The sequence below is a fragment of the Pelecanus crispus genome, chromosome 3, assembly GCF_030463565.1.
Source record: "Pelecanus crispus isolate bPelCri1 chromosome 3, bPelCri1.pri, whole genome shotgun sequence".
In the NCBI taxonomy this organism is placed as follows: Eukaryota; Metazoa; Chordata; class Aves; order Pelecaniformes; family Pelecanidae; genus Pelecanus; species Pelecanus crispus.
The window spans coordinates 124,571,839-124,599,656 of record NC_134645.1 but is presented as its reverse complement, the minus strand read 5'-3'; the positions used below and the strand labels follow the sequence as shown (position 1 = coordinate 124,599,656).

The window sequence follows — 27,818 nt, the reverse complement described above, 5'->3', positions numbered from 1 at the left end:
TTACTGGGAAGAAGTTCACAATATAGGCTCTTGGATTATTAGCAGAAAAACCAGCTTGATTCTGGAAAGGAAGGGAAGGAGATACGAGAAACAATTTTCCTCATTGTGATCTGCAAGTGAATTCCATGGATTCTCTACTTTGGAACAACCACCAGTAGACAGAAAGCTTTAAAAGATGGAGCTGGGAAAGGCGAAACTACTGAGAACTGGCCTCAACACTTTATATCAGGCCATCCACCCTGTGCATGGAATTGCCTGGACAGATGGGAAGCAAGTGATACTGACTGCTTTATACTATCATAATGGAGAGCTAAAGTTTGGAGACTCAAGTGTTGTTGGTCAATTTGAACATGTTCATGGGCTTTACTGGGGCCCATGTTGCTCTACAGACACCCCAGCTCTGCTGGCTGTTCAGCATAAAAAGCATGTTAGCATTTGGCAGCTGTGCTGCAGCGCTGCAGAGAAGAACAAACCCTTGATTTCTCAGACTTGTGAAGTTGGTGAGCCATTTCCACTGCTTTCCCAGGGCTGTGTCTGGCATCCAAAGAAGGAGGTCTTGGCTGTGCTTACAAAAAGAGATGCTTCAGTCTTGCATGCTGTTCGTACTGACAATACTAGAGTTAAGGCAGATATCAAAAGCAGCGGGCTTATCCGCTGCGCTTGCTGGACTAAGGATGGTAATCGCTTAGTAGTTGCTATAGGCAGTGCCCTGCATTCCTACATATGGGATGATGCTCAGAAAACTCTAAATACCTGCTCCTTTTGCCCAGTCTTTGATGTGGGAGGTTATATCTGTGCTATAGATGCCACACTGGATTTCCAAATTGCTGTAGCTACCGAGCTTCCTTTAGATAATATCTGTGGTTTGAATGCAGGCACTGCATTTGATACACCATCTGGTACAGAAACTGGTTCTTTAATCTCACAGTCTGCTCTGGTGCTTGGTGATGAGGAATACTCCATGGACCTGCGAAGAAAGTCCACAGATTCAGATAGATCAGGTGTTGATTCAGTTGCTTCTTCTTCATCAGGTCCTGTCGATTTAACCCATATCCTTGCAAACCACCGTCGGTCTGATCCCGATCCTCTTATTACTCTGAAACGCAAACACTCTGCAGCAACAAATGGTCAAGATTCTTCTCACTTGATCTTGGTGACTTTTGAGAGGAAGGTAACCACCACCAGAAAAGTCACCATCCCAGGTATTCTGGTTCCTGATATAATGGCTTTTGACCTTAGAGCTCAGATTGTGGCAGTAGCCTCTAATACTTCTAACATTGTTTTGGTGTATTCAGTAACCTCTTCCTGCATGCCTCATATTCAACAAATCCAGCTGGAAAAAAATGAAAGACCAAAGGGCCTATGCTTTTTGACAGATAAACTCCTGTTGATTCTGATTGGCAAGCAAAAGTTCCCTGAGCCTAATGCCATTCCATCTTCAAGTTCAGACAGGTATGTAATGCGTCTGATGATCAAAGAATTGATGCTGGAAGAAGATTCTTCAGCATTGCCTGAGACTAAGCAGAATATGTTTTATAACTTTGAATCCTCCATTAATATACCTGGAAAAAGAAAGTTCTTTGAAAATCTTGCTACAGAAGACCAAACTCAAAGCAGGGAGCTGTTAATACCAAGAACCACAGTTATTCAATCTCCTAGTGGCAGGAGAAGACTCATTGAAGAAGTAAAGAGCCCTAGTTATGAGCAGAGCTCTTCATCAAGTGTGAGTGACCTGGATGAAAAAAGGCTCCCAGGTGACCCCTCAGTGGCCTTGGAAACATTGGATGCTGAACCTACCAATCGTTCAGTGTCTCTTCTTGGTTTTGGAACACCTACCAGGCTTCCCAGCAGACCAACTTCCCCTAAAGTGCAGTTCAATGTGACCCAAGAAACATCAGGTTCTCCTAAAAACAATTTGTCAAGTGAAAGAGGAATGAGTCACATATCTAGAAATTTAGAGAGACTTTGTGGCAGCTTCAATGAGTTACAACTGAGTCTTTCTGAAATAACGGACCTTGCTAAAAATGGGAGGAGGATATCTTTAGCCTATCCATGTTCACAGGAACCACCTGTTGTTCATATCACTTACCAGGTAACTTATTTTTCAGCTTAAAAATAATGTGATAGGACACTGAATTTTTAACCGATCTTGTATTTATTTAGCTTTAAATCAAAAGGATGCAGTTTAATTCTTATCAACCCATGAGAAATGTAACCTGAGTTTGGCATCAAGTTTAATCTAAAATGTTATTATAATTTGTCATTGAAACAATAACTCAGGATGATGTGGGTAACTTAGACAATACTTCACATGGGAGATTTGTGTCCATTCTTCTTTGATTACGCATAACTCTCTCGGATACTAGCTGATTTTGTGTGCATCTATCAAAGAGAGAGAACAGAGCCAAACAGTTGTTAATGTACAAAAGGTTTGTATGTTGGTTTAGTGTAGAGATGAGCCTATGCGTAGGGTGGTACAGTAGCCCACCAGAAACATAATAAATTCAAACCTGAGCTCAGATCCAAAATTTGAAGATAGCTAGACTCTCATGAAGGCTGATACAAAGTACTGAATCTCAATTTATGGAAAATTCAGATGGGCATGACATGAAGTTGGCTTATTTCTACTTTAATTTCTCACCACTAATCTTCACAGAGCTGGACATACTCAATTTGTAAAACATACTGCCACTTCAAATTTTCTGGGGAAAAAAAAAATCTGTCAATATGTAATTGTCATTCCATTAAATAAATAGACGAATGTCAAATCATCATGTTCCTACCCCACCCTTGTTTTGGCAAAATTCCTACTGGCTTCAATAAGAATTTCAACTAAGGAATGTAGGTTGGGTAATTATTTCTGGCTATTATTCTTAGCATTATTTGCAGTAATACTAACGTTATACTGATAATATTTTTGGTCATGCTGATGCTAGCAGTATTGCTGCTAAAACTGGGGTCCCTTTCAGAATGTACATGCCAATTATAAATGCATTCTTATCTACTGCAACATAAGCAGCATTATGTCAAAGTAATACATCACTTTGTGATGATGCTGAAGTATGTACATCTCAAACAAATTTGACTTCATTTTACTTTAAAGGAATCCATAGAGACATCTGAGTACCCCTCCTTAAACACTCATTAAGGGATTGGTGACTCAATTCAATCATATTCATTAATTTCTAGCAATTGTTTACTTGGCACTTAAGCAGATTCTAGTATGTTAGGTACTCAGGATAAAAGCAAAGCTTTCGATCTGGATTAGTCAATAATTTAACTTGAATACATTACACAAATTCTGGTGAAAAAAGCAACATGTCTATTTTAAATAATTTAGGATTTTATTTGCCAAGAAGCAAGCCCTTCTGTTCTCCAGCATGTTTGAATTAATTCTGATTTCTTAACATAAATCAAGTTATTTATTTAGCAAGCAGCCCTATCTCTTGGATTTGATTGGATTAACCTTTCCCAAAGAAGTTTTGATTGTGACACGTAATATTAATCTAAGATCCGAAGTCACTGTGCACGTTTGCTTGCACAAGCAGTAAGAATTAATTATCCTGCTTTTTTCTTCAGAAGCAAAAAAAAAAAAAAAAAAAAAATTAGTGCTTGTAAAATACTGCTAGACTAACTGGATTTAGGAAGGAAAACTCTTATTTATCTGAACAGGTTAGTTTCACATTGAGCCAGCAGAAAGCACCGCTAGTACCGCATTACAATGACTCAGAAAAAGTCTTTCCGACACACACACAGCTTTTCTGTGTAAGTCTCAACTAATGCCTTGCATAGTTCAGCCCCTCTTCTGAAATCTAACAGGATCGCAGCATGATGCCAAAAAATAATGAAAAATAGACTGATGGCAAAAAGGCCTCCAGACAGACAGGGAAATATTTGCTTCATAGGCAGCTAATAATTTTCTCAGAAAATAGTTGTTTTGATTAGTTTGGATTCAGACATCTGAACTTTGCTCCTCCTTCAGGAGTTGATTAGCGCTCTGTGAGCTCAGAAACCAGCTGGGCTGTGGGTTCCAGCCAGGCTCTGTGTTCACAGTGCAAAAAGTCAGGAAATAGCTTTATTGCCTTATGATATAAATATCAGCCTGTGGAAAACATTCCAAGCTTTAGGAACACTGCAGTCCAGTCAATAATATGGCCATTATCTTTCAGCTTTTTGTGCCAAGTGCATGTCTTCTTAAGTGTTTGTATAATCCCCAGCACAGCAGAGGCTCAATCTTGATTGAGAAATCTATTGTACTATAAAATATAATGATCAGTACTGCATAACCATATTTATGCATTAAAAACATAAAAGAAAAGTTTAAAACATAATAGATAAAATAATTAATGGACAATTACGAACACTGTTGTGCAGAAGCACTATTGACATATTTATGTATGTTTCAGGTTCTGCTTAGAAAACCAGAATACAAACCAGAATGTGTATTACTTAATAATTCATAATGTCTGCTCACTAAATAGTCTTCAGAACCTTTGTTTATTCTGTTAGTGCTAGCCTACCTATAACTCCCCTGAAGTCACGTCCAGGCAGTGCTACCAGAATTTATATTCTTTGCAGCCCATAGCCATAAAAGAAAACCATGATCACTCACACTTTGGAAATGTCACTGCACTATCACTTGTGTAATAGCATTCAGCCACCAGAGATGACTTGGTCATTCAACCCTGAAAAGCAAATATTATTGCTCTTTCATCACATACAGACTTGTGATTCAGGATAGTGTGGGAGGGCAGACAGACAAACACAATAAGAGGATATTATTTAAAAAGAAAAAAAAAAAGAAGAGATAAGGATCTGTCACAGATTTGTTTCTGTTTCATTTTGCAAAAAGAGACTTCTATCATCCCCAGAAAAGAAACAGCTGCAGAATATTTAAACTAGCCTCATTCGAAAGCTAATTACAGTGGAAATAAAGCCAATCTGGATTTGAAATTAATGGCATTTAGGCAAACCTCTCCAGAAGGAATAAGATTCATCTTAATCTGAAGACTATCTTAAAACTCCTACATTTTGCTCACAAGCAGTATTATGTCAAAAGTGTATATCACTGAGAGCACATATTGCATAATTAAACAGGAAATAAATATCTTTTCAGCAATTAGTCACAATGATTTCCTTTTCTTAGCACTCACCAATAATTGTATACAAGTCAATTTGTACTTTTATAGCATCTTCATACAATTTACTATGGGAAACTTTATTGCCAAGGTCAGTTATAAAATAAGCAATTTTTTTACACAGAGCTGAGATGTGAATAGAAAGGATCAAAACATATGGCAATAAAGTTCTCCTGATAGAAATACATGAAGTAGAGATAAAGAAGGGCGGTATAAGGGTGGCACAGTAAAATGAGCAAAGACCAGGCTGCAATGATCAGCTGTAGTAAGACCACGAACCTTTTTGAAATCCAAAGGGCAATTTTGACTCAGGTTGAGCAACAGAAAGAAAGTCATGAAAATGATGGAAGAGTAAGGTGATATGACTGCTCCCTGGAGTAAGAAACTAGTCAGCCATCCTGAAGTTTAGAAGGAAGAGATTTAGGATAACCATAAAAGAAAGACCTGCAGTAGTCAAGAGAAGGTGTGATTAATGCATGGATAACATTTTGAGCAAAGGTTGAGGAGTTTGTTAAGAACAAATTCTGACAACAATTTTCTGAAACCGATCAATAGCAGACAAGCAGGGTTTGTACAGGAGACACAATGCCTTTTATTAGAGCAGATGATTTGTTTGTTGGATACATAGACACAAAAGAAAAGGAATATATAATGTCAAAAATGCATCAAAGTTTTCGTACTGTGCAAAGAAAGCAAAGACCTGAGTTAAAAAATCCCCACACTCAAAACACAAAGATCATGGAAGCGCAAGCATGAGGACAAAGGGTGTATCTTAGATGACAATATACCTGAAACAGTAGTTGCAGAGCTATCAACAGGGAGCCAAGAGTAGAGAAATCCTAGCATCATATCATCTGAAATGCTGATGTGCACTATAAATGCAAACTGCACTGGGATTTAAGCACCCCGAGCACCTCACATCTCTTCCAACATAAACATTTTACAGGCATATGCTGCTCTGACAGTTTAATTAGGGTTGCAGTTGGAATGTCCCACATAAGGGTAAGCAAAGATATTAAGGTCTCCACCAAAATAAAATCAGGATCCACCAAAAATCAAATGGGAATCACAACAACAGTAGAAATCATGACAGGAAGGCGGAGCAGTGCAGGCTGCCAAACCTAATTAACACTACCTGTGGCAATGCTGCACAAGGCTTAATGAGACACAGTACTTTGAATGTCAAAAATCATACTTCTCATTCCTCTTCAGCACTCTTCCTTAGCCATTTAACTCTCTTTTCATTGTCTCCTGGGCCAGAACCCCCACGTCTATTTAATTTACTAGTTTTTTCTCATCCCACACAATGAATGTGGGGGCAAGGCAAAAGCAAGCTGACTAATGGGTACTAAGGCATCAGAACTGAAATTACCACTCAAGCACAACACAAAGAGCTGAAATCAAGGGTTTAAGAAAACGAAAACAGAATTCTAGGCAACTACAGCACTATTCATCCTACAATGCAGAGATGTGGCTGACTAACCTGATACCTTTCCTTTATAAAAGAACAGATTATTAACACAAAGGATATGAAATTAATAATATTTAAAATACCTGTAATTAAGTACAGTACTTGAAATTGTGACACAGGGAAAATTATTTGTTCAACAGCAGAGAATAGGGATTAATAGAGGAAATATAAGATGGTTGAGGAATTAGCTGGAAGGAAGATAGAAAATGGTTATAGTAATGTAAAAAAAAAAGGAAGAAATTTACTAGTGGATTTTCTCATGATAGATCTTCAGGCTAATCTAAAAGTTTCATTAGTGATCTGATGAGATATACTAATACAATCTGCATATGGCATACAGTAGTAGTATTTTCAATAGAGGATCTGGATATCGCACCTGTAATTTGATGACCTTAGCATCTAGAATGAAAAAAAATGGATTGAAATGAACAAATATGAAGCACATAGTGATATATTCCAGGATTAACAGAAGGAATTTCTGCTACAAACTGGATATTCATTAGCTGGAAATAACCAAGGATGACAAAAGCTTGCACGTGTTAAATGACTACAAGCTGACCATGAATCAAAACTCTTCTCTGGAGAGTTGGACTTGACATACTACACGAAGTTGGCTAAAGAAACTTAATGTGAAAATATCCACTCACATATGTGGAAATACATTTGTTTCTTCTGTGATTAATATGTTCTTAGTCTGCCAATAAACTTTGGTTTAGGATAAAACAACTAACATTAAGGGATTTTAATCTGAGAATGGCAAATCCTCTGGGTTCTATTGGAGATAAACAGCAACACAGCAAAAACAGATACGCAGTTTGGGAAGATGTGGATTAAATTTACATTTGACTAGAAAATTGTCTTTGGGTTAAGGCATGAAAATGGGAAGTACTAAGATGAGATTTTAGTTGTATTTCTAACTCTGTCACAAATTACTTCCATGACCTTGAGTGAATCTCTTCATCTTTCCGTGTAATGGTTTGATCATCTATTAAAAGGGAGTACTAACAGTTACCTACCTCTCAAGAAGGCATGGGTTTAAATCAGTTATCTATGATATGACATGTGTGAACATATTCCTCAAAGAGGAGGCATGTTATCATCACCTACACTAAACATTAAACAAAAAAGGCTAAATAATTAGAAGATTGAAACAGAGGAAGATTCGTGACCGGACAGAATTTGCCAGCAGACAAAAATAAAGGTAGAGATGATTAAGTTTACCATTATAAACAGAAGTATACGACAAAGACAGAGAGAATAGCTAATATGAATGCTCACAAATGATGAAAGACAAAACAACTCTGAAACTTAAGCTTTGAGGTCTGTGCTTGAAAAACTGGTTAGGAAAAAAAAATAGATGCCATGTAGTTTTGTATATACAAAAATGTCTTCCACTTCTAATGGCTGTTTCAATAATAACTTGCAAGGCTAAGTAGGAAACATACTAGAATGAAGTCATCCTTAGTATGCATTTCCATTCAACTGATTTCAAGTCAACAGAGGCAGAGCTAGATTGTTTTCTGATTATTCTTGAGTTGAAGCGTGCCTACGTGAAAAAAGGAACCACTCGGGTCAAGGCAATGTGCCTGTCTCATTTAGAGTCCACCTTTTTCTATGATTCATTGACCGAAGTACAAGTTTGAATAAACTCTGCTATTTCACCCTGAACTCAGGAAAATGAAGTAGTTGTTAGATGTGCTAATCCACAAAATGCAGCAATGAAAAGCTTTGCACAAATACCTGTACAGGCAAACAGCATCTCTGCAATGTAAATGCAAAGCACGTGCTCATTGCTGAACATTCAGCCCATTGAGTTTTCAGTGGATTTAGGTTCAACAGAATATAGTACTATATAATTTGAAGAGACCTAAAAATGACAAAGAAGTTCTGTTATATAGTTAAAAAGTTACTATAGGTTTATGACTAAGAAAATGATACTTCTTTGATGCATTCCTTGGGTATTTTCCTATTAATTGCACAGCAACACATTTCTGGCTGTTTTGAATGAGGAAAGAGATGAAAAGACCTTTGAAAGTTGGAAAGTTTACATTTTTAACGGAATGATATTTTTACAGTTCTTACATCTTCAGTCAACCATAATACATAAATAAATAACCATCAGCCATAGACTATCTGCATAGCAAATTTATGATAGAGTGGGGAAAAAATACTTTTGCAGCAGTTGGTAGACATTCTGATTTACAGAATCCAATGTGGCTGCATGACAGTATACATACCATGTACAGAAAAATGAAAGTGATTGATTTAGAAAGGTTGTTATACAGCAAGAAAAGCACATGTTCACTAAAAGAGCGACTGAGTCAAAAGACAGCACAATTAGAATTGAAGACACACATTAAAAGACATTTATTTAGTCAAAGGTTAGATTACTATGCACAGAAATAGAAGATGCAGTTGTGAATTCATTCAACTGTAAGTTTCATATTAGCAAGAAAGATTCAAGTCTACGAAGCAGACACAGACAGGGTAGGACTAGAACAACAGTTAGGATAGATGACATCTTTTCAACCCATTCTAAAACTTGGAACCCTTCTGAATGTACAAAGCAGAAAGGTCTAGGAAATGGGATAAATAGACTGTTCATTCAAATAACAAATATGTTAAATCTGGGGGTATGGCAAACATAAGGGATGCCAAAGGGAAAAAAACCCCCAAACCATAACACATGGGAACTACACAGGTGGACAGTATGGAGAGGGAAGAACACAATGAAATTCAGAGGACAAACAAGATTATTTAGAATAAAATGTCCAATTCACATATATTTTATAATGGCACTGAGTAACTGGAAAATTTTTAATGCTAAAATGACTTTCAAATGATAGCAGATAGGAAAATGTAAATGCAAATACATATCCACTCCGTAACCATATTAGCTCAACTATTTTGTGGTCCTTGCACTTTGGAGTAAATCAGAATGACAGAATATCCTGGTTTTAGCTGGGATAGAGTTAATTTTCTTTCTAGTGACTGGCATAGTGCTGTGTTTTGGGTTTAGTATGAAGGTAATGCTGATAACACACTGATGTTTTAGTTGTTGCTGAGTAGTGCTGACACCAGTCAAGGACTTTTCAGCTTCCCATGCTCTGCCAGGTGCACAAGAAGCTGGGAGGGGGCACAGCCAGGACAGCTGACCCAAACTGCCCCAAGGGCTATTCCATACCATATGGCGTCGTGCTCGGTATAGAAACTGGGGGGGACTGGCCGGGGAGCTGCGATCACTGCTCGGGGACGGGCTGGGTATCGGTCAGCAGGTGGGAAGCAATTGCATTGTGCATCACTTTGTACATTCTTTTATCGTTGTTGTTATTATTACTTTCTCTTCCTCTGCTGTCCTATTAAACTGCCTTTATCTCAACCCTTGGGTTTTACTTTTTTTTCCCGATTCTCTTTCCCATCCCGCTGGCAGGGGGGAGGGTGAGCGAGTGGCTGTGTGGTGCTTAGTTGCTGACTGGGGTTAAACCACAACATGGAACACAAAGGTGTCGATTCTCAAGGCCAGCTAAACTTCATGAAGCATGAACACCTTTATGTTCAAGTGTGTTCTTTTAGTGAATGTCAGAGCAAATTCCAGGGCTGTAAATCCATACCTTCCCTCTCTCTCAAAGAAAATCACAGGATTCCTGAGCTACCTTGTCATGCCAGCTTTTCAGAGAGACAGTCGCTATGTCCTGTCTCTCTGCAATTCTCTCTGTGCCAGAACTGAGGTTATTTTACTGGGGTGGAATTGCTGACCAATGACTATCAAAACCACCCACGCGTACAACTGAAACTGAGCAGAGTAGTCATTTGCTCTGGTAGCGTCTTGGACAACTTTATTCCAGGCATGATACATTCCCTTCCACTGAATTGACTCTTCAGGCAGAAAGGCCCAAGGGACACCTATATGCATGACCTAATACATTATATATACAAGGCTGATGCAGTTTTGAGCTGCATAAGCACACAAAGCAAAAAGCAAAGAGGCATATTCCTCTTCACATGGGACTATGAGATTGCGCTTAGAATTGCACTGCATGATGGTGTCATCTATAAATTGTAGCAAAGACAGACAAAGAAAAAGCAAAATTACTAAAGAACTGAAAGGCGTAAGAGCAGAGGAATGGTTAAAAGAACTCAGGCACAATGTCTAAGCCTTTAACAAGATCTTTTCCTTTACATATACGCATTTGAAGAAAAGTTTTTCAAATGGAGCAGTTACTGAAGAAACAAAAGATGTTCTCCTCTGCGATGGCAAGATCCATTTGAATTTAGTTCAGCAGCTGTTCAATCTGCCTGTTATTGAAATGAAACACGGTATGTTCTTTTTATTTCTGGTATCCAGTTTCACTTGAGATTTTTAGCATAAAAGAGGCATTTGTGGTAGAGTAATTACCCAATACTGTAGTAAACTGAGATAGCTAACTTTTTTTTAGAAGTATGTGTTTTCCTTTGTCTGAAATACAGCAGAGTGTCTCTTGAAATCACTTAAATGCTAAGTAATTGCAGAACTACCTATTACCAGGGTAATATGTTAGATGCTTCTATAAAGGGAGGCTGAGAAAATAATCAGTACACTGTGTTACCTGCAAATAGAAATGCTTCCTTGACACCTTTTGGCATTTTGCTTTGCCCATCTTTATAAGCATGTTCCAGACCTGACAATAGAGGGTAGGTTGGAGAAAAATTCATTCGCAGAGTATTTTATATATATATATATATATATATATATATGTCATGTAGCATTTGGGATTATTTTAACATAAAATAAACAATGAAGCTCAATGCTCTAATTTGCCAGTCTCACATTTCTACCACCCACCGCTGATTAACTTGTAAGGACAGAAGCAGCTAGGGAAGTCCGAGCCCCAGACTGCTCTCTGCATTACCTTGTCCCTGTCTGTTCACGTATGCTAGCTTCTCAGCAACATACATACTGTTATTTTTTAGCCGTTTCTCTATAATGCTTCTGATGGTTTTTCTCATCACAGTCTAAGTATATGATGATCTTAAGCTACACAACAGTTGTCTGTAATTATGATCCCCTTGCATGGTTTCCACACTGAGAGATCCATAAATTACTCTCTGTCTTGCCCCTTGTCTTAGCCCCTGACAGGCTGAGACACATTGGCTTAATCGGTATACTCTATCTTCTGAGAAATTAATTCAACTGTTGGTGAAATCAAAAAGAAAAGTAAAGTAATAATATAAGCTATAATTTTCTAAATAATGACAGTTACATACTTGACAATAGGCTTATTGATGAGAAAGAAACCGGGCCTGGGATGTTACTGATGCTGGCACCAAGGACAGTTGGAGAAAGAGATGTAAAATATGCACCATTCTGCCATTCATATTCTGCTTATCACCTTGTTGCTGATGAGACCACAAGAATGAAGAAAAGGGGCTACAAATACAACACAGATCATGGGAGCTGCCTTTATCTAAGACACATTGGGCCATTTCAGTTTTCCCTTGGCTTACAGCAGTTTCAGAGAGTTGTACCAGAAAATAAGGATATGCAGATTTCATATTTTTGTCAACAGTCTCTCTTGAGTGTACAGTGCAGTGGCATATGTGAAAAAACTCCACTTGCTGTAAAGGCCTGAGCTATTTCCCAGCAGGCTTCTGCCCTTGCATGGCGTGGAGGATGCCATTTTTAACCTGTACTTCCAGTTCTTGATTTTGGAAACAAATGCCAATAATGAAAAAAGAAGTTTAAAATTCAGTATGAAAATAATAAATAATGGGCCTGAGAAAACCTATTTTCAGCTCTATAGAACAACTGAATATTTAATATTTAATTAGCAGAACACCATTCCTCAATTTCATGCATTAGACTTCAGAGATATCGAAAGACAATGTCTCAGAATCATCCTGACATGCCTCTCTCTCTGTTCAATGTGATGCTTGGCTTTTCTGAAATTGAGTCTGTTGACAGCAAAAAGAACAACTGAAATAAGAATCTTTCTAAAACTCACCAAAATCCTGCAAAATCATCAGGTTTGGGGCAGAAGTAGTTATGTAGCTCTTTATTCAGTTCTGACCAATACAGATTTACATTCCTAAATCTTTCCTTTGCCACAAAGCATTAATATTAAATGTTATGTTTAAAAATATCACTCTGATCCTTTAATACTGTATAATTAAAGGGGATGTAATGAAGAGCACGTTTGTATTGCAGTGACAGCCTGGCATTTTTTACTATGAATAAACACTTAAACTGGAATACATTGGGAAAAAGTTCACAACTGTAGGCCAAATTCATACCCACAGCAAGGCTATTAAGATCATCAGAGTTATATGAGCAATGAACCTGGCCGCATCATGTGCACTTTAAGCCCAGGACTGTAATACCTGTACTAAATATAGCCTGTCATATAGTGCCCTGGTACTAGCACACAGAAGTCTCTCTTTTCGGCGGATCATCATTGCAATAATTGTGCATCACAAAAGGGTATTACATTCTGCACAGCGTTTTTCCACCATTTAAATATTTTGTAGGATATGCTTCAAAGCAAGTGTTACCAATGACACAGAGAATTTCAAATATTTCAATGGATGAAAATAAGAAGTCCTACAGTGGGACAAAAGAGTGTGCTTTATCAGTTTGACCAACAAAGTAACTATTGATTCAGACAGCAGAATTTCCACTTTCAGGCCCATTGCTTATGGAATCTGAAGTCTGTCCAGAATTAGAAAGAAAGTATTAAGAGTAGAAGATTAAAGATTCATGGGTTGGAATGACAATCATCTTATGATGTAACAGGTAACATGACAACATGCAATAGCGCAGCAGCCTGGAAAAGTGCTGTGTTAATAGTGTAAGGAGGGGAGATTTGCCTTGTCCAGGAACATGCTTTGTTGTGACTGACAAAAATTAAGCATGGTTCTCCTCGATTTTCTACATTTCCTTTTTTTCACATTCCTCTTCAAAACACAGTTTTATCTGCCAAAATTAAAAATTTCAACAACAGAACATAACAGGGCTTTCTTTACCTCAGATCCCAGCAAATGCCCCTGCTCAGTAATGACAGGATTGTATGCTGTAAGAAAAACATGTGATACAAGGGCTCCCACAATGCTTTTCATTTGCCACAGATTTTTTTTTTCTTTTTCATAAAATGTCAAACTGAAAAAAAGACAAATAGGGAATTCACTACTTTCTATAAGAACTGCAATATCCAGTCCAAAAGGAAACAGATTAATCGCTAGAAAAAATATATATGGTATACATAGCTTCATTGTCAAGTTGATTTGCAAAGGAAAGTAAAAAACAAAGGGGGAGGTAGGTTTATTTTCTGCTTCTATGCAATATAGAAAGTGAACCTGAATGATTTTGATGTCTGGTTTTTAATCTTGCCTCTTTTTTCAGGAAAAAAAGGATTAAAAATGTCATTCAGATTTTGTTCATTCTCTTCTTTATGAGAAGATTTGATAAATAAAGGACAAGAAATTTTATTGTATCAGCTTTTGTAAATCATCTTTTGTAAATCATGATATCTTTTGTAAATCATCTTCAAGGTGTAACTTCCTTCCATGTGCTATATGAATTTGAAAACATACTGAACAATCTTGGCTGACACTAAAGGAGATGGAAACCCCTACTTCCTTCTAGAACGAATACAGCACAATCATTTTCTTTGCCAACTTTTTCAGCTTTTATCATCTCTTTATCATTTGGGTAGGGCAGATGAGCAAAAAGGATAAGCAGAAGCAGATGTCACTAGAACAAAAGTCAGCATGGAAAGTCTAGCTGGGTTTTCAGAAAATGGAGATACTTACAGTGTATCAGAACTAGCAAAGATGCACTTTGTTTTTCAACTTAATTTAAATAAGGGACAAAATGCCTCAAACCTTTCAAGACCTTTCACTTAGCCCCGCTTCGCATTTACACATAGGCGTGTTTAGCATGGATTGTCATACCTTAATGTCATTAGTGTAATAAGGCTTTAGTGCACAAAAAGAAAGCCTGCTCTGCTCGAGTGCTGGCTGACTTTTTAAAACGTGTTTGTACATTTTATGTAACCAGAGAAGTACACTCATTTTCTTTTTTTGCTTATTTTTTGTAGGCTCTTCTTGGATTGTGCTCACTGCAGACAAGGACGGCTTTGTGCCATTAATATTCAAAGCAACAGAAGAGATAATTATAAGGGATGGAACTGACAGTTCAGAAGTCTGTGGAGGTCACTCCTACAAAAAAAGCATTTCAATGCGACCACCAAGCAGAGTGACATAATTTCTGAACAAAGAACACTAATGACCTTCTATTCTAATACAATACAGAGACATTCTATGATTCTGCAGTGTCAGAAACTGAGCAACTAGAAAGCTGTTTTCACTACTTTCAGTGTATTTTAACTGTAAAATCTGTGGCATGGTTACACTATAGCTAAATCCTAGGGTTGGCTGGACCCTCATGATTTCTTCTGAAGGATCAGGCCTAGAATGAAGTTTACCACAGCTGCTGTTATTAACGGCTGCCAGTGGACTGGAGCAGAGAGACTAGCTTCTACTTTAATTGTGGATGGGGGTTCTTGGAGAAATAATATTATGCTAAAAATCATGCAGTAACAACAAATCTAGCTGATACAGGTGTACAGTCCATGCAAAAGCTGAAGAAAATACAACTAAAGAGCATTTATATTAATTAAGGAAAACTAGGAAGGGAAAAAAAAAAAGAAAACTGCTTCAGGCTCTCTTTGCTCTTCCAGCTGGATCCCATGGAAACCTGCAACATTTTCAGAAATGCTTGATTTTTGTATGAAAAAGTTCAATTACTAAAAAGGCTGCATCACTGTCTCCTGTCAGTCTTACACAGCACGTAGATTTATACATGCACACAGAAGAGAACGAAAAAAACTCGCAAGTTAAATTAAGGATCAAAGACATTGAACGTAAACTTCATTTGGCTAAATGCAGGTGTCTACACTGAACTTGTCATCTAGACTCCTGTATGATCAGTCAAAAAAAGAAAAGCACTTCTATAGCAGATTATTCATGCCCTAACATAGATTTCTAAAAACTATTGTGGTGAACCATCCCTATTCAGTAAAGAATTGCCTATTCCTTTCCACTGACTGCAAAAGCAAGCTAGGGTGACTAGTTTAATTACAAACATTTACATTTAGTCAGATGAACCTCATCCTCAGAGACAAGAGGCAATACAGATACATCTGAGAAACAGGCAGACAGATTCATGAAAATCAGATTATCATTATTATGGTGACAGAAATAGGCATAAGGGAAGAACTGAATGAACTCCCTAACTTTTTTTCCTCTAAATGCAAAGAGATGGGTAAAGTGTAATGAGTAGCCACGTGTGTGAGGCCTAGAATTTTGTACTGCTGGACAGGCCCCAGCAGAAACCATGGAAAGGCATGCCTGCTTCACCCTGCACGTTCAGGGAAACATAAAAGGGATGTTAGGAAAAAAGGAAAAAAGCTTATTTAAGCTCTTATTAAGACTTTTTTTTTCATATTGTGCATTTTGGGTCTTGTTAATACTCCCAGAGAGGCTTTTTTCCCTGCCTAGGAACCATGGCAAGCCTGTTCATAGGGCACAGATAGGCTAAAATCCAGTTACAATACCTCACCCCATACCAAGGCTGGATGGAGAAGGTAGATCTATGGTCTGAAGGCACTCAATGGATTTGGAGGTTTGGCATCAGTACCATTCCAGTGATGTAGCCAGAAATCTCATGAGGAACAGTTTCAACTCCTGAAAGAAGGAAACAGTTTCAGTTCACTGAATTAAATGATGTCCTTCTCATGCAAGTATCCTCCCAGAGACAAAGGAATTGTCATTCTAAATCGCCTACAACCACAGGTATGCAATGTAGCTGGGTATATTTGTACTATCTTGTTTGCAAAGATCTTTTTAAGCAGCCTTGAGGAGAATTCCAGTTTGTAAACAAAACCAAACCAAAATAAATCTGACCTTTTAACTGTTAAACACATCTATTATGTTACAGTTATTTGGTTAATTGGGTTGCCCACTACTTTGCATTAAAATTGTGTTCAGAAAGGTATTTGTATTACTACTGCTTTAAAAATTTCAGTGAAGTTGTGCTTTCCTTCACTGAAGTCAGCACAAAACATTGAAATCAAGTAAGTAACACAGAGGTTCACAGACTTAGTATGGTGAAGGAAGACATTATCAGATTTCTAAATGACACAGAACATTTCGAAGCAGCAGATCCTGCAAATAAACTTGAACAACACCCTTGTGTCTCACAACAGTATCTGGTATTTACCATACTCCTGCTACGGCCAAGTAAAATAAAACTTAATTATAACTAACTAGAATGATGGGAGGATATATTTTAGAAGAATACTTGGGCTCAACTAAAGGAAGAACTAAAAGGAATTTTTTCTCATAGATATTATCTTTTATGGGTGGTAGTCCCATAGTTTGGTCCACTTGAAATGAGGCTAACAAAACACAAAAAATATGTTACATGTAACAGAGTCCTGCACTCTAAACATATGAACTTGAGGAAAAATGGGTTGATAACACACCAAGACACTTTTGTTTGTACTGTATAGTTTCTTTGAGTTCATCATATACATTATTGATAAGGACTTCCTTGTTGCTAGAGAAATACTCACGTTCCACCTTTTGTCACCTTCATGGCTTAGTGCTGTTGCAACAGCCAAAAGGGGAATTCTGAGAAGGTGAAAATCTTAACTAGCAGAGATCAGCGAGTATCTAGGCATCAAGGATGCCTCAGAACTTATAATTATCACTAGGCATTTCATTGTCAGCCTGTCACACTACCATTTTAATTTTTCATTTATTACTCTTCTGTAATCTGAATGTTGAGAAGATCAGGAGTGAAAGGAGCTTCTTTGAACGGCTATCAAATTTTGGTTTGGTTTGGTGGAGATAAAAAGAGGCAAATAAACTTTTAGATGACAAAACAATTAGTTTCAGGGAATAACTGGCTGTAAAATTAAAAAACTTAGTTCTGTGATGCTTAATGAACTTTTGGATTTGTTACACTTTGGTAACATTTTTCCCCTGCTGTATGATTCAAGGGTTATTGAGCCTAAGTAGGAACTAATCTGCCTGAAGGTTGTGCTGGTTTTGGCTGGGATAGAGTTAATTTTCGTCATAGTAGCTAGTATGGGGCTGTGGTTTGGATTTGTGCTGGAAACTGGAAACAGTGTTGATCACACAGGGATGTTTTCACTGCTGCTGAGCAGTGCTTGCACAGAGTCAAGGCCTTTTCTGCCTCTCCCCCCACCCCACCAGCGAGCAGGCTGGGGGTGCACAAGGAGCTGGGAGGGGACACAGCCGGGACAGCTGACCCCGACTGACCCAAGGGATATTCCATACCATATGGTGTCATGCTCAGCATATAAAGCTGGGGGAAGAAGAAGGAAGGCGGGGGTGTTTGGAGTGATGGCGTTTGTCTTCCCAAGTCACCATTATGCACGATGGAGCCCTGCTTTCCTGGAGCTGGCTGAGCATCTGCCTGCCGATGGGAAGCAGTGAATGAATCCCTTGTTTTGCTTTGCTTGTGTGCACGGCTTTTGCTTTACCTATTAAACTGTCTTCATCTCACCCCATGAGTTTTCTCAATTCTACTCTTCCAATTCTCTCCCCCATCCCACTGTGGGGGGAGTGAGCGAGCAGCTGTGTGGGGCTTAGTTGCCGGGTTGGGTTAAACCATGACAAGGTTCTATCATCACACAGCACAATGAGTCTGGTAATGAATGAGGACCCCAGTCCATCTTGTTGGACACTTACAATTTTATAGGAAGGCTTAGGAAAAATATACTATATATCAATTAAAATTGTATAATGTTAAAGAATAGGACTCCCCCCACCCCTTTTATGAACACACTATTATGTACATATATTTGAAAATAAGTGTTTAAATCATATACATGCACTTAAAAATGGACAACAATTGAATGAAGAAATATTTGTTTTCAGGTAATGATTTAGGAGTGCAGTGCAGAACCATCTTATATAGTGTCTATCACAGGGCTATGAAGTTAAAATTTAAAGCAATAGAAGCACTGGAAGAAGTGCTGAAGAGATTTATGCAAAGCAGAGGATAAATTTGCAGCTTTGGTTTGGATGGAGAACAGATGGAGAATCAGTGAAGTAGAGAGATATAAGACGACTGTTCTATTAAGCACAAGCTGTACAGAAGATTTTTGCACAAACAGTGATAAAGGCATGTGGAATGATAGAGTTTGTACTAAATGAGTTGAGCAGACAGTAGGCTGTGAAAAGGAGAAAAGCATAGATTGAGAAGCATTCACCATCCTCCAGAAGTGCTATTTTACAGGGCCAAAATCAATCAGTTTAGAAAAAGGGGAATTGTTCAGATCACCTAAATTTCATGAAGGCACTAACCCCCCCCTTTCAGGCTCCTTATTTCACCAGCAGAAAGGCCAGGCTCCTCTGGAAGAATAATGAGGCTGCTGGTGCTAGGTTTCTGCCCAGAGTCACCCAGTAGGGGAGTCTGTCTCCTGTAATTAAAATAGAGGAAAGCTAGGCAGACTAGGAGCTTAAATTAGAAGACAAAGCAGAATGACTACACTCAGTATGCCATACCAGTGGCGCTCCGAAGACTAAATGGTGTACCAGCTCCCCGAAAACATTTCCGCTGTGGGGAATAAACAACATACCAGAAAGTCTAAATTTCCATTTTAATTACTCTGCACCTTTATCCAGCACATTTATATGCATCCTAGTCTATTTTTAGGAGTTGGTATATCTTTACTTAAAAGTACAATCTGCTTCAAAGTAAAGTTAAAACTTACCTTACGTTTTCCGTAACTTTGCTGCTACACATGCAGCAGTCTGCTTTACTCTTCACGCTTTCTTGTATTGACCCACTTCTTAAGAAAATGCTAGCAACAGAAGTTCTATATGCCAGATAGGCTTTTTCTTTTTTGATTTTGAAAACAATCTTGTGAGAACAGTAACAAAACAATATAAAAATTAAAGGCAACAAAATCAAAGTCAGATGAAATTCTGCTGGCCAATCTATGATGCTGACTTTGCACAAGAAGAAATATTACTTTGATATTCTTCATAATAGCTAAAAAGTGAGAGATCACTGCAGGAAGTGTATAAAGTAGACCCTGCATGACCCTTAACTAGTTCTTCCCTTTTTTCCTCTACTACTCCAGAATAGTATTATCTATATTGACATGAAAAATCTTAAGTATTGATTTCCTTTAATATATTTTCAGCCACTGAAACAGTATAAATAGTATCATCAAGCCTAACTTCCTTTCCCCTGATTCTCATTTATACCTATGTTTTCTCTGCTTGGACAATGAACATATTTTTAGCCATTTTTACTTTCAGGTTTTCCTGTCTTAACAGAAAACCACAAGCATTGGACCATTTTCCCCATCCAATACATAGCTGAAGAGTCCTTCTCTCTAACCCAAGACAGTGCCAATTATTCTTAAGTAACTCCTAACAGATGTTTATCTAACTTGTTCTTAAAAAACCCAACATATAGTACCAGACTGCAATTACAAAACAGTCCAGTCCTTTAGACCTGGACTGATCTCACCCAACTTTTAAGCATGTGAAGTCAGGCGAGGTGAATCCCAGGGGTTATGCAATTTCACACCTGAAAGTATGAATTTATTTTCCATTGTGCCACACAACAGAAATTAATTTATGTATTCATGTTTTATATGTTAATAGTAATTTGTTATGTTTATATATATGTTAATCAGCCAATATTATGGCTTCATTTTTCTAACAGACTGAGGCAATTTCACAATCTTGATGTTAAATGTAAACTCACTTTGCTGAGACTCAGTACTTCCCTGCTGGTGCTATTATCTAATGGACAAGTAGAGGACTGCCATTATCTCCCAGCTAATGACATTTGGGTACCTCTCATGTGAGTTTCCAAAGTGCTCGGTGCAATTCAGCCTCTGCTTGCAGCGAGCCAATACCGTCCTTGAACTTTATGCTTCCCTCTCCTCCACTATTATTTGACACATATGTGTGAACAGCCAGGTGCGATCAAATGTTTGGAGGCATGTGGTGCCAAAGTTCAGTACTGGCACAGAACAGACTTCCTGCACAGGAGGTGACATTTGCGGCGTTACACGGACTTGCCAGTTAAAACCGTTAGTACTTGACAACCTCTGTCCTCTGGCGAGGATCCATCCCACTTGTCAGCAGGCACCACGACAGCTTAACAGACAGGGGAGTACGCAGCCAGGAGAGCAGTACGTCGAAACGCCACAGTGTCGTACTGCAGACACAGAAGAACCAAAACTCCAGACAAGTGCAAACCATCAGTTCACTTTAGAGGCAAGAGTCATTTCTTTCAAATCAAATATACTTAGTACATTTCAAAAATATAAAAGGCAGTAAAGTAAAACAAAGAAACAGTCCATGAACGTTATTTCTAAAATTAGTACAAAACTCACAATAATGTACTAATTTCAGCAATCAAAAAATAAACTTTTGCCATGTAAGAAAAGCTCTAGTGTCCTAACTGAAATTTAGCTGTGGGACGCTGAGGTGGATTTTTCCGAAGTGATACTGGTGAAAGGCCTTCTCATTCTCCACTGGACCGCTGTTCACTCATCCTGCAGTCGCTGGATGGAAATGTATGGACCCAAAAATTTATATGGCTAAAAAGACCTACCAAAATGCTTTTCAAGTAGATCAGTTTCTCAATTCATCCTACAGCTCAGCTGCAGAGCTGTGCCGGCATAGTGGAGAAGGCATCACGATTCTTAAAAGTCACCCCAATGAATTACTAACATGCCCATTGCTATCATATCTCATAGCTTTTATCTATCAGTGAATTCTGTGTCTCTGTAATTATCAATAAATTTCTTTTTACGTTTAACACTTCAGTGCATTTTACAATAAGGCTAATTGCATTTCTTTACATTTTATCTACCATAGATGGCATAAGCAACAATTAACGAACTAACCACAATTTGATTTGTAAGTATGATGTTAATTGTTTTCCTTGTTATCCTTCCCTCAGAAACTTAGTTCACCTAAAAATAAGCCAGATAAGTACAAAAAAAAGTATAAGTCAAAATACTGGCTCCACTGCAAATTACTGTGAACATTTCCCTTGGACTTCAAACAAGTCACAATTTCACACTCAGTTTGTACATATTCTTATGCTCATGGAACTTGTATACAGCTGTCATCTCCGTTTCCATGTCTACCTTTCCTTACTAACATTTTATTTAGATATCAACGATATTGTTATCAACACAAAACGTAGCTACGCTCATCTTCATTGATACACTGCTATCTCAAACCACTTTTACCTGTTAATAGCATAAAAGAAAACCGTGCATGGTAACGGTGTGCCTGAAATGCAGGATTAACCTAAGAAGTAGCAAAGATGAAAGTAGTGCTTTTGCAGATCAGTTACATAAAAGGAAAACAGAAAATGCAACAGTAGGAGACAGAACTATCTAGGACTGAATTCTTTATTGCCACAAGAAAGGGTTCTCACAGCAAGATTTACAGAGAAGGAGAAAAGGTGTCTATATATGGGTGGCACAAGAAAAAGGGAACTCCGGGTGCCTACCAGAAAGATTAAGATTTGAACAAACTCTCTCGCATAATATTGTTAAATATCTGTAAGGATGTGATTTGTATATTAGCTTGGTACTGGACTAACCACAGTTACAAGGATGTGTAATTTAAAAGAAGGTATCATTTGTTCTGAAGAGGTATGCCTGAAAATGTCCTTGGAAAGATTATTCCAAAGGAACACTGTCATATCAAAAATCCTTATTTACAACATAATTGGTTTACCCAAATCAATTTTAAAATGGAAAGACTCTGAAAAGGCTATCTCATCTCTAACATACGTGATGTTATTTTGGTTTTGCATGTTACTTATGGTACACAATGACCAGTGTGACTAGTCAGGAGACTAATTTTTACTTCCTAGCACTTTCACAGCAGTGCAAGTACATTAGTTTGACACAGAGCGTTATGCTAGTGGACTGGAAGGTCCATTTTCCTGCCCCAAAGCAGAGATGTTGACTATTCACGGTTTACGTTGTCTTTTGCAGCAGTCTGTGAAACACTCGAAAACTGTTGTGTCCATTACGTCTCCCTTTAGTCTTCTTTTCTCTAAGCAACACCACTCCTTCAGTTTCTCTCCTAGAGATCCACCCTGGACCTCTTGTTACTCTGCCCTATGCTAGCATTTAGTGTCTCTCTCAAACTGTGGCAGAGTTAGTAGAATTTAGTTAAAGTCCAGTTTCAGACATAGTAAAAGCCCTGGTATAGGTTTCTACATACAGAAAAAGTAGGCTGTCACAGTGTGAACAACTGCACGGGGTGACAAAACATTCCTGTATGAGTTTTCTACATTGCCCATGCCTTCTTCCCAGCATAGATAACAATCAGCTGTTTGAAAACTAATTTAGACAACAGCCTGCATCTCCTTTGTCTCTACAACAACCAGCAAAGTGCTGGACCTGCTGAAGTCCAACCTGCTAAGGCAGGCTTCAGGAGCCGTGGAGCGGTAGCTGCTGTAGGAGATGAGGTGTGGTAGCTACTGCTGCAGAGAAAAGCAGTAATTCCCACTCACTTTGTCACTGTCCTAATCCCCAAAATTTTCACTGATCCTCTCCATTCCTCAAAGCCTGGAGCCACAAGGAACCCCCTGCAAGACCTTGTGCCGTAGAGCACAAAATCCAGTTTTGCCTGTACTATGGAAACACTGTGACCCCTTCTGGCCTGACTCAGCCAAGTAGAACAGAGAAGATACTCACGTGTCTCGCACACAATGACCCTGTTCGCACATTCCAGAACGATGTCTGCCTTCTTCTAACAGCACGATATTGACTCGGGTCTAGGTAATTTTCTGCAAAATTGCTCCTCTTATATTATCTTTATTATTAATCACCTCCCAAAATTAAGAAGCAGCATTTTTATTCTAATAACAAAAAGCAGATAAAACATCTGTACCTTTTAGCTACTGATCTTAGGCTTTACCACATCATACCTTAGGGGTCTAAATTACATGACAGTGCCTCATTAAGTTTTCCCATTAAGAAATATGATGATGAGATCAACTTGCTCATTCAGTAGTGTCCATAACCTGGATTAAATCTATTTTTAAAAAAATTACATTTATGAAGTTAACAGGAAGTATCTTCAAATTATTCTTTTCCCTTATAACATTATGTTCTTTGAATGTGTCCAAATTCAATAAGAGCAAAGAAAAAAGCCCTACAGACTGCATAAATAATAACTCTACAGCATGTCTCCCCATCACATCCATTTCACCTTCTTTCCCTGCCATTCTTTCCCCCTAACAGGTATTCATAAATCTTCTTTCACAGACTGTCCTATATTCTTATTAATGTTGTGTTTCAAACTAATTTGAAAAGCAGACGCCCAAATGATACAACAAATTGAGTTATAAGAACGCAAATCTGTTCTCAGTGCAGGTACTGAGAACAGATTTGTGAGCCTGTTCAGTGTTTAAGGATAAGCCTGACTGAATGTAAGCACATGTTTTTAAAAGACAAAATGTGTGCTTTAAATGAGCATGACCATAGGAAACAATTTCTCTAATTTCAGCTTTTTAAACACTTTTCCTTGCATAATTTCACTGCCCCACTTTCTACCTTATATACATCTCCTAAGGGGTTCTGCACCATTTAAATCCCTGAAGTAACAGATGCATCATATATATCAGCAGTAAACAGCTTGAAAAGTCTGGGGAAAAAAAGAAAGAAAACAAGAGATGTTTATTTGCATTACAGCTACTGAGAAATAACCGCTGTGGCTATGCACATCATGGCTGTGTGACCAGCCATGGCTAGTGGCTGCTGGCCAAGTAGCCTACAGCAATTTTCATGCTGTTCTACATCGTGAAATAACCAGCCTGTGGTTATGCAAATAACATACACACTGTTGGGCACGGAAATAAACACCTAGGTGTAACAACAATTACCTACACACCATCCTGGCACTCTGGTAGGCTGAGACAATTCCATTTCAATCAAAATATTATACAACTGACCATATTTTACAGATTTGCAAATAGCTACAAGTTTTGGTGATATTTTCAGTTCATTTGTAGAACTCAATTAGCATTTATACATATAAGAGAATTTACATTATGAGAATGAGTCTAAAAATACTTGTACAATTATAGGCATTGGAAACAAAAATAAACATTTAATGTGAAAATATCTTCTGGGACATTCTTAAATTGTGGTCTCTCTGCCTGATGAAACAATTTTAAAATGTTTACTTCTGTACATTAATATGGATGGTCAATTTAAGTTTCTATGAAAAGAGAAAAATGTGAAAACATTACTGTTAAAGAAGACTCTTTGTGAGATTATAGGAATAAAATTACACGCAGCAAGCTGTGACTGTCTAGTAAAGTCCCCTGGTGGCTCAAGTTCACAGGCACCGAGTACAAACGCTACACGACCAGCCTCACCGCTGACACACGTCCCCAAAAGTCCTCTTACTTCTAGATGGCTTGACAGCACTTTCCAACCACATCACCATCAGTCTAACAAAATCACAGGGCATATCATTAGTGCCTTAGGAGGTGTATTTTTCAGTCACTCTTATTTGTTATCCATAGGGAGAACGAGATTGAAAGCACAGGCTCCATCTTACCCTCTGTGACACACAGGACCAAGCACCCCAGGCACCTTCTATGCCAGTAACTGCGGTAATACAGTGTTGAGTGTCCAAGCATATGCAGTCCTGGAGACAGAAGGGAGTTGAACTGGAAGATGGGAAAACAACCCTTACCAACCCACCAGGTGCGGCAGAGGCGCAGGCAAGAGAGACCAGAAACGCCTCGTGCTGTTCCATTCTTCCAACTGTGCTGCGTGTGTACTTCCCAGAGCTAAAAGAACAAGAGCAAATAAAATGATCGTCATTGCCATCTCTCAAGCAGGGCTCATCTCTGCTCACCTCTCTGAGAGGCGTAATATACTAAGGCCCTAACCCTGAGAGTCTATTAACGTATATTGTGAACATAAGAGTAGATTTCTACAGGAAATTTTTCAGATTTCCTTTTCAATTCTGGGCTAGTTTTGGATTGTTCTCTCTACAGTTGCACCCTGCCTGCTGTCAATAACAGAGAAAAAGGAAAACAGAGAAGAGAAACCAGAACCGTGTGTTTGTTTTCTGATAAATTGTCATACACCTGAGAGTGTGTATTTGTGGAGCAACACTGAAAAGCTGGCATTTGGGTCCACTGCTTATCTTTCTAAACTAAAAATGTAACCTTGGAAATCTATTAATTATCTCAAATCTATTTTTTATTTATTTACTGCAACTCACAGCATCAAGTGCCTGAAGCTGGCAGAAAGACTCTCTTTCATTTCCAAAAGTAAAACAGTTCAAACAAATCCTGTTCTGCACCTCTAGCCATCTCTGTCTGTATCCCATGGCCACTTCTCCTTTACTGAACAAGCTTCCAAAGGAACCTGGAAGCTAACTTATTTCAATTTGAATGGCAGGAATTTCTTTTCCACAAACCTTTTCCAGTATAGTCACGTAGAAGAGGAGCTCCTACTCCTTGCAGTCTTCTCAAACACACCAACCTATTTTTCAGCATCTTGCAGATGCCCCATCAGGTATAAACAATCAAACTATGCTGAGCTTTTTGGGATAGAGACAGTACCTGAAATTTTACCTTGTATCCCATAGATACATAGATATCCTCAGCTATAGTGCATCACAGGCCATTGAATTTAATCTAAAATCCATTTAATGAGCTCAGAGATTTGCCTGCGACTGAGGCAAAATCTGCATTTAAATAATATGACCCTGAAAATCACCAAGTTTTAACCTGAAGATGCACGTAGAGGATCTGCTCTGTTGGTAGTTTGTTCCAGTGATCAATCAAACTCACAGCTGTGTCTTACGTATGTGAATCCATCCATGGCTCTTGTTAAACCTTCCTTCACTAACTCAAAGAACTCTTTAGTTCTGATTTTTTTTTTTTCCTCTGTAAAGGCACTCATGCAATATAGCCAAGTCACCACCTAGTGTTCTTCTTTTGGTAAGTTTGAGCTACTTACGTATTTGACCTTGCAACCATTTCAAGCATTTTTTTCACACCTTTGGCAGCTCTTTAAAGCACCTTTTCCAGTGTTTCAACATCCCACCAAAAGTATGGGTTTCAAAAACTGTACAATGATCAGGCAGCTCTGCAGTACTAAGTAGTGACAGAGTGGCACAGTCTTGCAATATAATCAACTTTAAAAAGGCCTCAGAGACTTATGGTAAGTTATGCCTGATGCAGTAAATTAGGACCAAAGAAACTGTATTGGACTAGTTCTGTATCATATTTATATGCTTTCTTCACTTAAATGTGACCTCCCAAGGGAAAAAAGAAGAAACAAAACCAAACGCAAAACAAAGCAGACACATATTTCATTTTGCATCTTTATCTTGTGCAGAAGGATCCAACTAACTCTTGAACCTTGCAGGCTTTGCCTTCAGACCCGTGTCCTGTCTGCTGGGTGGTAGGAGCTATCCATCTTACCAAACCTAGATCTCATTTTGCATGTTTATCTTCTGCAGAAGGATCCAAATAACTCTGAACTTGCAGGCTTTCGCCTTCAGACCCGTGTTCTATCTGCCGGGTGGCAGGAGCCATCTCTCTTACCAAAGCTCGGGCGCCGGGGGGGTGAACTGACCCCTGGCAGCAGGGCCGGGCCAGCCCCACCGCTCATGTCCCGGGCACCCTCACGCGAGGGGCCGCTCCACAGCGGGGACTCAACGCCCCCCCGCCTCAGGCGCGCCCTCTCTGCGGCGGTGCCTTCTCGGGCCTCACCGAGGGCCGCACGGTACGGGAGGGGAGGGAAGGACCCGGCCCCCGCCGCCCCGCCCGCGGCCCTCAGCGGCGGCGGCCCCGGGGCGCCCTGAGGCGGTGGCTCGGGACAGGGGGCGGGGCCGGGATCGCGCGCGTGACCACGCCCCCCCCCCCCGGCGCCCCCTGGGAGCTGTAGTTCCCGCGGCCGCCCCTCGTAGGCGCCGCCTGCTGGGCCATAGAGCTCCGCTGCCCGGCTAGAGCGCCGCCGCCCAGCGCGGAAGCGGAGCGCCGCTGCCCGCCCGCCCCCCCGCGGCCAGGCGGTGGCGGGGCTGGGCGGGGCCGGGCCGGGCCGTGCCCGCTGCAGCCGCCGATAACCGCGCTCCGCTGCACGGCCGCGGGGACCGGCGCACCGGGGCGGGCT

The 27,818-nt window shown here is 39.2% G+C and overlaps 1 protein-coding gene across 1 annotated transcript; it reads left to right on the top strand.

The window, feature by feature from the left end:
- The first annotated feature begins 175 nt into the window (after positions 1–175).
- LOC104037022 (WD repeat and coiled-coil-containing protein) lies at positions 176–14,848 on the top strand. The gene is made up of 3 exons (XM_075708155.1): positions 176–2,092; positions 10,806–10,926; positions 14,682–14,848. The coding sequence occupies exons 1-3, from the start codon at positions 176–178 to the stop codon at positions 14,846–14,848; spliced, it is 2,205 nt and encodes a 734-aa protein (XP_075564270.1).
- Positions 14,849–27,818: the final 12,970 nt, after the last annotated feature.

Coding starts and splice junctions, on each gene's coding strand:
- LOC104037022 (XM_075708155.1), top strand. CDS start 176: ATGGAGCTGGGAAAGGCGAAACTACTGAGAACTGGCCTCAACACTTTA. Junction 2,093..10,805: donor TTGTTCATATCACTTACCAG/GTAACTTATTTT, acceptor ACGCATTTGAAG/AAAAGTTTTTCAAATGGAGC. Junction 10,927..14,681: donor TGTTATTGAAATGAAACACG/GTATGTTCTTTT, acceptor TATTTTTTGTAG/GCTCTTCTTGGATTGTGCTC.